This window comes from Gopherus flavomarginatus, chromosome 17 (genome assembly GCF_025201925.1).
Source record: "Gopherus flavomarginatus isolate rGopFla2 chromosome 17, rGopFla2.mat.asm, whole genome shotgun sequence".
NCBI classification, from domain to species: domain Eukaryota; kingdom Metazoa; phylum Chordata; order Testudines; family Testudinidae; genus Gopherus; species Gopherus flavomarginatus.
This window is the reverse complement of record NC_066633.1, coordinates 13,838,806-13,851,177: the sequence shown is the minus strand read 5'-3', so window position 1 is coordinate 13,851,177 and position 12,372 is coordinate 13,838,806. Positions and strand designations below refer to the sequence as shown.

At 43.8% G+C, this 12,372-nt stretch overlaps 1 protein-coding gene across 4 annotated transcripts in view; it reads left to right on the top strand.

Moving 5' to 3' along the window:
- Positions 1–12,372, top strand: part of COL27A1 (collagen type XXVII alpha 1 chain) — a 225,736-nt gene that overhangs the window by 208,949 nt on the left and 4,415 nt on the right. For 2 of the 4 annotated variants that reach the window (XM_050926920.1, XM_050926916.1), the window contains 13 exons: positions 52–159; positions 597–704; positions 1,848–1,955; positions 4,991–5,044; positions 5,788–5,850; positions 6,835–6,888; positions 7,984–8,019; positions 8,477–8,494; positions 8,929–8,964; positions 9,327–9,353; positions 9,627–9,692; positions 10,691–10,862; positions 11,075–11,184. In XM_050926920.1, the coding sequence (XP_050782877.1) occupies positions 52–159; positions 597–704; positions 1,848–1,955; positions 4,991–5,044; positions 5,788–5,850; positions 6,835–6,888; positions 7,984–8,019; positions 8,477–8,494; positions 8,929–8,964; positions 9,327–9,353; positions 9,627–9,692; positions 10,691–10,862; positions 11,075–11,184 (960 nt within the window). The remainder of the gene's footprint in view (positions 1–51; positions 160–596; positions 705–1,847; positions 1,956–4,990; positions 5,045–5,787; positions 5,851–6,834; positions 6,889–7,983; positions 8,020–8,476; positions 8,495–8,928; positions 8,965–9,326; positions 9,354–9,626; positions 9,693–10,690; positions 10,863–11,074; positions 11,185–12,372) is intronic. The other 2 variants (XM_050926917.1, XM_050926919.1) reach the window with 2 other exon arrangements.

Below are 12,372 nucleotides of genomic sequence, written 5' to 3'. Positions count from 1 at the left end.
TGAGTCCCTGGCATCCCAATGCTTCAGTCACTAATTCTTTTGTGTTTGTAGGGTCCTGTTGGGTTACCTGGTCCTAGGGGAGTAGTGGGAAGGCAAGGTCAGGAGGGTTCTCCTGGAGTGGACGGAGTTCCTGGGAAGGATGGCACAGCTGGGCTGCAGGTAAGTTTGCTTAAGGTGTCCCAATATAAGAGTTTCAAACACTACCCCAGAGGAGGGAAGAGCAAAGGATAAAGTAGTAGAAATTGACACACCCACTGCTATAGCCATGCTGTCTTACATACACAGAGTGGGCCATGTACACCACTGCACAGACTTCACACATACAAACTCAGGCAGATGTCTCCATGTGGACGTGTGTGTAAGTAAAGTGACTCTCACAGCCAGACAAACAGGCTCTTGTATGCACAGATCCATGTGCTGTAAAATCTTGTGCATATGCGCATGCTCACACAGCCATTCATAAATGCACGCCATGCCAGCCACTCCCACCCAGTGTAGCTGTAGTTACCCTGCTCTGGCAGCCTTTTCAAAGGTGTGAGCATGCCCAGAAGAATAGAGTGACTTTCTCTGTATTCTCTCCTGGACTTGTTTTATAGGGAGAACAGGGAGATGATGGGGAAGAAGGTACAACAGGGATTTCGGGAAAACGAGGGAACCCCGGCATACCTGGTCTCCCCGGAGCACAGGGGCCACCAGGATTTAAGGTCAGTTTCCACCTCACTGTGGTAGTGGGTTGGTTTTTGTTTGTTTTTTTTAAAACAAGTGTGAACTTGGGAAGGTGGCAAGGAAGCTCACACAGCCTGTCCTGGCCCACATTGCTTTTAGGAAGCTCAGACTGCTAGACTCCTAGCAAGCATGACCAGGCACCTCCTTTGGGATGGTCTTGGATCCTTGGAAGTCTGTACCGTTAGTGTCTTAGCAGGCACTACTGGGGAAGAAGCTCACACTGCTAGGTTTTCAGCTAGCACCAACAGGGCTTGAACTGCTGGAACCGTTATGGTTTGGGGCACCGTTCTGAGCCAGAGGAAGCAGTGAAAGGCTTGTTTAGTGACTCCTAGATTTCACACTGGTTCTTGCCCCGTCCCACGTGGCTCACAGGATACAAAGCAGACCCAGTAAGGATTTAGCCATTTGTAAAAAGGATTCCAGCTGGGTTTGGAGAGGCGGGAAGAATTTGAATCAAATTCTACTCATTTAATGCATTACCATGAAGTTGTCACTTACTGCCCCCCAGCTGCCCTGGGTAGAAATAACAGGCTGTCACCACTGATTGATACTTGAGCCTTTACCACTGGAGCCTTGCGAGGTCGGGGAGGGGGAAGGAGTTGAGATGCTGGGTCTGGGACGCCCCTTTGTTGTCTTTGACTTGAGAAGTCGGTTCCAGGGCAAATATTAGCTTTGTAACTTGTGGATTAAAGTTATTGAACTGAAACCTCGGAATTCCTTTAGCATTTCAGATGGATTAATCATCTGTCACAGCCTTGTTCAAAGAAGACTGAGAAATTGTGTGGGGTAGGGCAAGCAGGCCTGCAAGGGTGTAAATGAGGGGGAGCATGAATCTTACTCCTCAAATGCTACATTGCGTGCCCCTTGTACAGCTGTGTTTGTAACGGCAGGTCTTGGTGAACTACCTCTAGGAACACACTGGTGTCTATTACTGGCTTCATGCTATACATCTTGTAAGAACCCAGCCCTATGTGATACATAGATGAAGTCACATCCCCTACCCCAGTGGCCAGAATTTTTCCACCTTGTCATATGCAACAGAAATGGCCAATGTCATGGTATATGTTTTTATATTTAATCCCTGAGCCACTGGAATGATTTTAATTCTGTGTTCTTTGTAGGGTGAAGGAGGATTGCCTGGGCAGACTGGCCCAACAGGGAAACGGGGTACACAAGGAGGAATGGGGCTCCCAGGAAGCCCAGGAGAGCCAGGACCCAAAGGACAGCCAGTTAGTTGTGTTAATTTAAATGATTGTGTCTTACTGTAGTTCTTCTACCTGCAAGAGGTGGCTCAGAGTCCCAGCAGTGCATAGGAGGGTGGAGTCCTGGGATGCTCTCCTGCATGCATTTCTGTAGCACAGATACACAATCTCAGTGCACGCTTCCCAAGGCCGGGCGGTTGTGGAACTCTGTGCACGTCACTCCATGTTCCTCTTTTAAATAGCAGAGTCTGTGAGAGTTTGGAGTTCACAAACATGAGTGGAATGGCATCATGTACTGAGCAGCTGTACTGAACAGCTGTACTGAACAGGTGCAATTACATGTCAGTACAGACCTGCTTCTTCAGTATTGGTGCTCTTTAATGTTGGACAGCGGCCCACTAGCACGGTGCTGAGACTACCAAGTTCATTCCACTCAATGACACTTTCATTTTCACCCACTCAAATGAATCCTTGTCAATCACAATTTGAATGTTACACACCCTGCAGCCATTACTTTATATTACACTCCTTGGTGTCTATCCTACTACACAGCATCCCTACTTCTAAGAATTAGCAATGAGTAAGCTGACCCAGGATAAGAAAGGTATAAAAGGAACCTTGCAGCCTGCATTTGGTAGAGCAAGAGATTTAGGAGCAGTACTTAGCAATAAAGATATCTCCTGGTGTGTTATCAATGGTAGCGTAGTGGTGAGTCCAGAGCCAAGAGCATTGTCAGAGGGTATTGTCTTCAAAGCAGCTGGGAGCTGTAATTCCCAATGCAGATAGACAAACGTGCACTAGCTCTGTTTGAGCTAGTGCTTAAAAGTAGCAGTGCTCCTCGTGGCAGTTCAGGCTGGTCACCCAAGTATGTAGCTATGGGGCTGAGTGGGATTGTACCTGAGCAACTGAAGTCACTGCCCATCCCACTGCAGCTACACTGCTATTTTTAGGCAATAGTTTGACCACAGCTAGTGGATGTATAACACTGGTATTTATGGCTCCCAGCTGCTGTGCTGACATGCCCTATGAGAATCAAGTGGTTGGTGTCCCTGAGAGCCATAAAACTGACCAGCCTCAGCAAAGGAAATGAAATGTAATGGGGTGTGCGCACTAAACCAGGCTGCTGCTGCTTATTGTTTTTATGTATTGCACTTGTAAGATTGCCTTGCCTTGCCATTGCTGTGTATCAGGCTGAAGGCTGATGCCATACTGGGAGTTTTAATACCTCAGACTGTAAACGCCTTGGGGCAGAAATGATATCCCTTCTGTGCCTTGTACAGTGAAGAGCAAATGGTCAGCACTTAATACATGCATTTGCATCCCTTACTATCCCTAATATTTAGAGATCCTCTAAAAAGAAACCAAATTAAATCTCTTACTGTACGCTTTGTCTGCTCAACATCTGTTTGCCTTTCCATCCAATGGGATCTTCAACTGTTTGAAATATGTGTACATGCTGGCCAGTTTGTTCCCCTTCCAAGATAGGCCAAGCATCACAAACAATGAGATCATCAGTGCAGTTAAGCCATGGATAAATACCTAGCCATATGTTAAGATTATATCTGTCTATGCCAGTGTTGGACCCCATTCTCCTCTGGAATGGGTGAGCTGTCTGCCTTCACTCCAAGGGCAGTGCCACTCCTTAAGAGTGTGAGAGACTAGTATGCTGCATGCGCCACCATCCTAGAAGAAGAGTCTAAGTGGTCAAGCAGGTCATAGGCTGCTGGCTGAAGACGCAATGTCAATTCGTGTCCCATTTATGTTCTTTTCTGTATATATGAGTGGCAGATTCATGTACCCAATATTCATTCCTGGAGGTTGCTACGTAAATATTGATCCAGGCCTCTTGGATAAGATTCCTCTAACTTAGTACACATCGCCTTTTCCTCTAGATCCCTTCTTGCTTTGCATTTATTTGTGCTGCCAGCCACTCCATGGGGAGAGATTCTCCTACTGTGGGAGCAGCAGCAGTATGTTTCCTTTCCAGGAGCCATAAATGGGTAGTTAAGGTTTTTGGTATGCTTGGAAAGCTTCTTGTACTCTACAGATTTCAAACAGGCCTTGGCTTGCCAAGCAATTTCTCACTACCATGGCAGGAAAAGCTTCCTACTAGCAAGGTCTGTTAGACTCTGGAATCACCTTGAAAGAGAAATGGTAGAATCCTAATCACCTAAATCATTTACAACTGGGCTGAACAAGACATGTTTCCATCTCTTTCATTACTAGGATTCTAGAGTCATTGTGCTTATACTTTTGTTCTAATCTTTTCCTAACCATCCTGGTCACTTTGCATGTTGATATTCAGTTACTCTATAGCTACCAAAGAGCATGCATCTCAAAATATAGAAATGAGGGTGTTCACATGCTGATTTGTGTTTCTTCCATTTTTATTATTGGTTACATGTATTATGACAGTGTCCATTATGTATTAATCCAAGTTTGGATTACACACCCTAACTGTTCAAAGGTGATTTTTTTTCCCTTGCAAATGTGAGCAATAATCCTTGGAGGCATATTTGAAATGGGCAAGAGTTTAAAAAAATATTTGTTTCCTGGTTTTTAAAGTTCTAATCCCATACTTTGACAGACAAAATGACTGCAGCTTAAAATAGGCCTTCATGAGGAGTCAGCTTGGCTTAGTTTGTATTAAAAAGCAAATCAGTGTTTTCATTTGACAGTTCTCAGTGTCTGAAGCTGTGCAAAGGTATGGGCCATAGAGTCCTTTAAGGACAGCTTATAGAGCAGATGCTCCACTCCCCTGACCCTGGCCCAAACTCCCAAGCTGTACCCTATTACGCCTTCTACCAACTTGGCAGTAGGGAGGAGAGACTATGCTAATATCTTAATTCAACCAGATGGGAAGATCTCCAATTCTCTTTCCCAGAACTGCTGATTTCCTTTCCAAGTCTTCATAATTCCAGGCTTAGAGAGAGAGAAATAGAAACATCCATAAGTATTTTTCAACCTAAGTGTCATGAACCTTTTGGTGATAGGCCATTTGAGATACTATGTATTGCTCTTGGTTGCTCTTTCACTTGTCTTTGCTTGGCTGTTATTTCCAGGGGGACTTTGGCGAGTCAGGATTTCCAGGGATTGCAGGCATGTTTGGGCCAAAGGTAAGCCACTTCTTTGTATCTCATGGGCTCTATAGTGTCTGTCTAAGGCAGACGTTCCATTCCTCACTTTACTGTGGCAGATGGATTACTGGGAACAGCCATGTGCTTCTTGAAGTTCCAAGCTCTTGGGAGATCCACTGCAGACTGGCAGGAAAGTTCTCTACAGGTGCCTCTGCAGAAACTACTGTACCCAAATGATGATTCCTAATTACTTTAGTTTACTTCTTTTCAGCTGTTTGAGGCAGACTCAACTTCTAAAATCATCCCTAAAACACTGAAGTTACAGTCATCTTGGTGGAGCTCAGATTCCCACCAGGATGGATGGTGGGATGGAACATTTATCCCCTCTAACGGTCTTTAGACTCGTGAATGTCTCTATTGCCCTTGCGCTGTCAGAAGAGACTCCCATCTTCATCATCTATAGTTATCCTATCAAAAGATCCTGCTGGGTGACACTGGTGTTGTGTGCGCTTATGTAGGTTTTACACCCGTTTTATCTGAACATCTCATGTGACCTTAGATTTAAGTTACCAAAGAAAAAGGACTATCCTGCTTTCTAGAGAATGGGGTGGGGGGAGGATTTGCAGAACATGGGAGTGGGCCCACAGTTTTAAAAAAAAAATCAGGACTTACATACAACTAGTCACATTTCTGTCTTTATTCCAGAGCAGTAAGCAAAGAAACAAACCTTCTGTGCATCTGTTGAGGGTCTTTAAAGATTTATATCTGATTTTTATCCACAGGGACCACCAGGAAACCTCGGGTTCAAAGGAATTCAGGGCCCACGGGGACCCCCAGGTGTCATGGTGAGTTCTTTAAACTTTATTCTAGTTTTAGAACTTTCTTGTTCACCCCCATCCCCTTCTTTTTCTCAGGACAGTCTGTGGGCCAAACCCTGAGCTGCACAGAAAGGGGGACTAAAGTGGACTTTAACACAGCACATTTGACATACACGCTAATCAGAACCTGCAGTTCAGCTGGGTCATACAGTAACACAAGTACAAGATACTATGCCACCCTTACTTGGCAACCTTTGTTCTCAACACCACATTCTAACTATCCCAAACATACTGAGTACAATTCTGTTGCCCCTTTACTAGAAAACTGCAGTTAAGCAACTAATTGTTGTTGTCCCCTTAAGTCACTACGATGAATTTTGATGTAAATAGAGGTTTTAAATTAGCTGTGTACAGCACGCTATGTTACTGGAAGGCAATTTTTTACAATGCTGCTAGTCTCCAGTAGAGATTCCCCACCCTGACTCTCAACTGTCCAATAAAACACTTTCCAAAGATATGGTCTGATTGTCCAGTCAGGTCTTATTTTACATACTCCTTGTAGTGAATTCATTAATAGTGCACTGAAGTAATGGAAGTAGCAATCTGCAGTTCAAGAGCTTTATGGTGGAAGGAGGGCAGGAGTTCTGGGCTATGAATGCCTATCCCATGGATACAATAAGGTAGTTCCCACTGCTGGGATTGATTTCTGTGGAAAAGGAAACCAGGAAGACATTTTTTTGAAAATGTATGAGATCCCAGAGATGCTCCTTAAACCCTTGGGCCCTCAACACAGCAGAAGTTTTAGTGTAGCAATTTGTCCTTTAAAATGTCTCTGATTCAGCTATTAGGAATGAAAAGACAACTCCAGCATCCTTAAAGGGGGAAAGAACGGGGAATCACTATATCTGGGTATGGAGCCCTGTGATATTCAACAGGTCTAGTTTGGTAAGAAATGACCTCCATTCTCTAGACCCCAGTTCATAAATGTCTTTTTCTTGCTTTCTGTTTTAGGGAAAGGAAGGTATCATTGGGCCGCTTGGAATTCTGGGTCCCACAGGAAGCTCAGTAAGTGTGTCTATTTTCTCTGCCCTTACTTTTTACAGCTCATAATGATTGCGGGTATTTAGACCAGTACTTGCTGCTTCCTCAGAAGTCTCTGAATTTCACTTCCTAGCTATGTACAAGTACAGCCTAAACCTCATCTGAATTAACAGGGCAAAAAAAAGTTTTTTTTTATAGAATAAGCCAACAAAAGTGCAGCTGCAGTCACAGGGGTAGTGGGAATTCTTAGTTTATAAATTAGCAACAGCCCTATTCAAGTATGGATTTGGGGTGGGACAGATTAGACTGTTAAGGGTGATATAGTTTTGTTTTATAAGCTGTGGAGCCCGATTTGGAAAAGAACTCCTCTCACATTTAGGTATCTCAGCAAGAAGTGAGATTTTCAAAAGAGTTTAGCACCAAATATGCTGAGCTTCTCTGAAAATTTGGCCAAGTATCACAGTGGAAAATGTTAGTTTCTGAGCACTTCTGAAGACCTGGCCCAGGACTCCTATTTCCACCCCAACTCCTAAAATCCAAAAGGGCGCACTCAGTAAAAACTTCCTAAAAAGAAAGAATAAAATCTTTCAAAGTCAAATAAAATGGCATCATAAAATAAGGGAGAAGCAGCGAAACGCACACAGGAACGGATGTTGATAAGAATTAGTCCATTAGTTTTAAAAGTGAAGAGGGATGAGCTGAATTAGATGTTCTAGGGAAGGAAATATGTAAAACCGTAATCAGCAGGTGGGGTTCAGAACAAGTACACGTCTTGCAACTCTGACACCAAACAGCATATATGCACCAGAGGTGCTGTATCGGTTACAAAGAGGCTGCTCCCTTGCCATGCATATGTTTAGCCATACTTCAGCCTGGAAGTTTATAAACATTCCTTTTTGTTCACTCCACTTGTAATCTGTGAAACTTTCAACAACACTAGCCACTTTTTCCCCAAAGAAGGGAGACAAGTAAGACAACCAGCCATGTTTTGTTTAGAGATACAGTGGGGCCACATGCAGAGTTTTTTTTCACCAAAACATGTCAAACCCTCAACATGATGATTACTCTTATTAGAAGCCTGCCTGATTCTAATCACGTTCTATGTCATTCTTTAAATAGGGTCCCAAAGGAGACAAAGGCAGCCGTGGTGAAACGGTAAGTGCTCCTCCAGAATCCTTCAGGTACTGTAGCTGCATAGGAGGCTGTTCTCAGATTGGGTAGACAGAGGATACCAGACAGGTGGAACAGGAGGGACCAAACTAAATCAGCCTTTCATCTTTTCAAGATAGATACAGTGAGTTTCATGCAGTTTTTACTGTGTGTGCATTTTTCAGAGGAGATTTGTATAAAAAGATGTCCCTTTCTGCTCTGCGTAGATATTAAAGAACCCAAGGCACTTTTCAAATAACTGGGGCTTCTGCCTTTATATCCTTTACCATAATTTCCCTTCCCACCATTGCTGTCCAATATGCTGGGCCCAGGTTTCCTGCTGCCCTCCACTGGGGCTGCATTTTGATATAGCTTCTAAACCATACTGGGAACCCTTGGGATGAAAGACACTACGTTAGAACATGCAATCTTTTGACAAACTCCTCCTGATTTTCTTCTGCAGGGTTTGCAAGGTCCAAGGGTGAGTATTTCAGACTGTTTTCTGGCTGTCATTATCCTTGCTTGAATAAACTGATGTGCAGCAAAATCAAGTACTGCAAAGTTAGGAGGGAGTGAGAGGAACTATGGACAATAGGGAAAGTTTTAAAAATGGGGGGATGGCATGGGACCAGAGAGGTGCAGCCATGTGCCACTAAGGATGGCTGAGACTAAGGATGAAAAAAGCATGAGAGCTACATTAGGAGACAATATAGCATAGTGAAAAGTTGCACTGTGGGTAGATGTGGCCACCGCCTGTCCCCACAAAGGGTTGAGCTGGAGGACAATAATATGTTGAAGAAGAGCTGGAAGATTTTTGGGAGAGGACAGATATGGGAAGGGGCTCATCTTTTTCTGGGATACAAAGATGAATAATTTCACTGCTGGCATTTTACTCACTGATGCTTTTCTCTTTAGGGTCCCCCAGGTCCACGAGGACTCCCCGGGCCTCCGGTACGTACATCGGGAAAGGGTTCAGAGGATGATGAGCTCTATTATTGAAGGTGGCTAGGCCCTATCCAAAGAGACCGTTCACTCCTTTGGAAATTACACTTGGACTTCTCCTATAAAATACGGATAATAAATTACTTCACAGGGAGTTTACATGTCTGAATGAACTAATGTCTGTAAAGCACTTGGAGAGCTGTAGCTCTAAAGTGCAATATAGGAGATAACATTGCTGCTACTCTCCCCTCTGTAGTGAGGACCCCACAGGAAAGAGGGATAATCTCAAAAGGGGATCAGAAATTCTTTAACAATATTATGCATTGATCATAAAAATCAGTCACAGTTAAGTTTTTTCTTTTGGTTTCTAGGGGCCAACAAGAATTCCAGCTTCATTTGTAAGTTGCTGGGTTTTATTCTATACAATAGATTTGATAGTGAGTGAAGTTATGACATGCACATGTGAACATATGCAGAGCTCAGAAACTTGCAAGTGCCCTGCTTTCCCAAGCTGATGTCCCCTAGCACATCCCCACTACATGGACTGAGCAGAAGATACCATTCTAGCAGGATATTGCTTGTATCTGGCACCTAGATATAGAGAAACATGTACTGCCTGTGCCAAGGGCACTGATCTCCTAAAATGCCATCATCGTATTTTCCTCCACCAGCAACAGGATGGCTTTGGTGCATTCCAGACAATGATGGACACGAACACTGCACTCAAGTCTACAGAGGTACCAGCATACTTTTCAACCTATCCAGCTTTGATACAGATGCAGAGTGTTGCACTGTGTAATTCTAAGGAGGGGAAACAGCCTTTCATGCCACCTTGCCTGCTCTTTTTATGTAAAGCAAGTCCATCTTCCCAATTGCCTTCCATGATCCTATCCCTCTACCAGTATATAACACAAAGCCTGAATGCATGGTTCTTACTCAGTTGGCCTCAGTAGGAATTTTGCCTGTATAAGGACTGCAGGATTAGACTTTGCTTTGTTAATCTTGTGCAAACCTTAACCTTTCCTTTTTCACACCTCTTTTCAATGAGATTTTCAGTCTCTCTTGATAATTTAAAGGACTCTCAATCTGAGATGCGTTCAAAATGTTTCTATTCAGGAAGAGGTGTGCTCTAGATTACAAATGCATTGCTTCTTTTCTAAAGAACCCCACTGTTTACACTGAGAACAAATGAATATGTTTAAGGCCCCCATCAGTTCCAAGACCTAGAATGCTTCTGTTCTGCCGTTGGAAAAAGGTGGGGAGGCATCATTCCCATCGTAAAGTAGTATTGCAAAAGTTTAGCCAATGCACATTATTGCCAAGACTGGACTGGGATGGGCTTCCATCAGAGAATGCTTGTGCTCTCTGAATAGAATCCTGGGGTGTTTCTGCCCTCTTAATATTTTGCTTCTCTTTTGAGGAACAGTGATGAATAGCTGGGACCATCTAGTGTCAGTCATGCTTCCTTCTTTATAGTGTGCATGTGGGAAAGTTCCCAATTCAAAACAGCTAGCTATGACTGTTTGGACAGAGTGGCATTGGTCACTTCCATTACTGACTGTGCCTTTTGCCTGTGGTGTTTTTCCCAAGAATACAAAGGGATCAGTTACCATTGTTATGGGTTCTGATGCCGTGTCTAGCCAAGGCAGCATTTGTTTGCGGGGGATTCTCAAACTGCAGCAGTTCTGTCAAGCTCAACAGTCAGTGCCTGACTGCCATCTTCTCTCTTCCACAGCAGAGCTATCAACATTCAGACCTTTTGATGCTAGACCAGGAAGGAGAGATCTTTAAGACTCTACACTACCTCAGCAGCCTCATCCAGAGCATCAAAAGACCCCTGGGAACCAAGGAGAACCCTGCACGCATCTGTCGAGACCTCATGAACTGTGAACAGAAGATGGGTGACGGTAAGCAGCACAACCATGTCCTGGGAATTCTCCCAGCTGCAAGAGGGATACATGTATAGGGCCAGTTAAAGCAGGGTATTAGCGTATTTACAGTATGCAGAGAAATTAAAAGTCACTTCATCTGCTGACACCTTTCTGGATCTTGTGCATGGGAAATGCTGACTGGTTCACTCACCCATTCTTCCTCATCCCAGATTGCTCCCTTTCTTCAGGTACTTACTGGATTGACCCAAATCTTGGCTGTTCTTCAGACACCATTCAAGTCACCTGTAACTTCACCAAAGGTGGACAGACATGTCTCAGCCCCATCACTGCCTCTAAGGTACACACAGTTCTACCACTGTCTCTCACCGGGCTTCTCCTCCCACTAGAAAGCAAATGCTTTGTTAAAGTGGGATTTGGGAAGTGCATAACACTGTATGTTGATTTGTGCCTAAGGAGGTAGAATTTACTACTGCTGTATCAATTTCCTCACATTATTGGGTATGTATTAGTTCCTATATTGCTGTTTTTAAAAGTTTTGCAAAAAGAATTTGCTTATTATTCTTCCCCAATTACATTCTAACACTGTTGTTCATCTGTATTATGGCTGAAACCATGACAACCTGATTAGACTGCCCCACCTCCTCTCTAGCTAGTGTACAGTCCATAGTGATTAAGGAATGAATGCTAAGGTTCTACCAACACATGGGTAATTTACCAGTATCATTAGTAGAATATTCCAAACATGCTTCCAAAAATATTTTGTTGAATTTTTAAATTAAGTCCCTTCGTTCATGTCTTTGTATTCGCTTTCCATAAATGGTTGTGAAAAACACTTCCGCTCATGTGCACAAGCACTTTAAGAGTGAAATCCTGTCTTAATTGACTTCAATGGGAGCAGGATTTCACCACAGAATTTTAAATTCCCCCATGCATGTCTCTACAAAGAGGTGCTTGCAAATGCACTCTCATCCAACTCGGGACCAGAAACAGTATTGTATGACTATAAGGTGGATAGAAAGCTGGCTATATTGTCGAGCTCAATAGCTCCATGTCTATTTGGTAGCTGGTATCAAGCAGAGTGCCCCAAGGGTCCGTCCTGGGGCCAATTTTGTTCAATATCTTCATTAATGATCTGGAGGATGGCATGGACTGCACCCTCAGCAAGTTTGCAGATGACACTAAACTGGGAGCAGTGGTAGATATGCTGGAGGGTAGGGATAGGATACAGAGGGACCTAGACAAATTAGAGGATTGGGCCAAAAGAAACCTGATGAGGTTCAGCAAGGACAAGTGCAGAGTCCTGCACTTAGGACGGAAAAATCCCATGCACTGCTACAGACTACAGACCGAATGGCTAGGCAGCAGTTCTGCAAAAAAGGACCTAGAGGTGACAGTGGACAAGAAGTTGGATATGAGTCAGCAGTGTGCCCTTGTTGCCAAGAAGGCTAATGGCATTTTGGGCTGTATAAGTAGGGGCATTGCCAGCAGATTGTGGGACGTGATTGTTCCCCTTTATTTGACATTG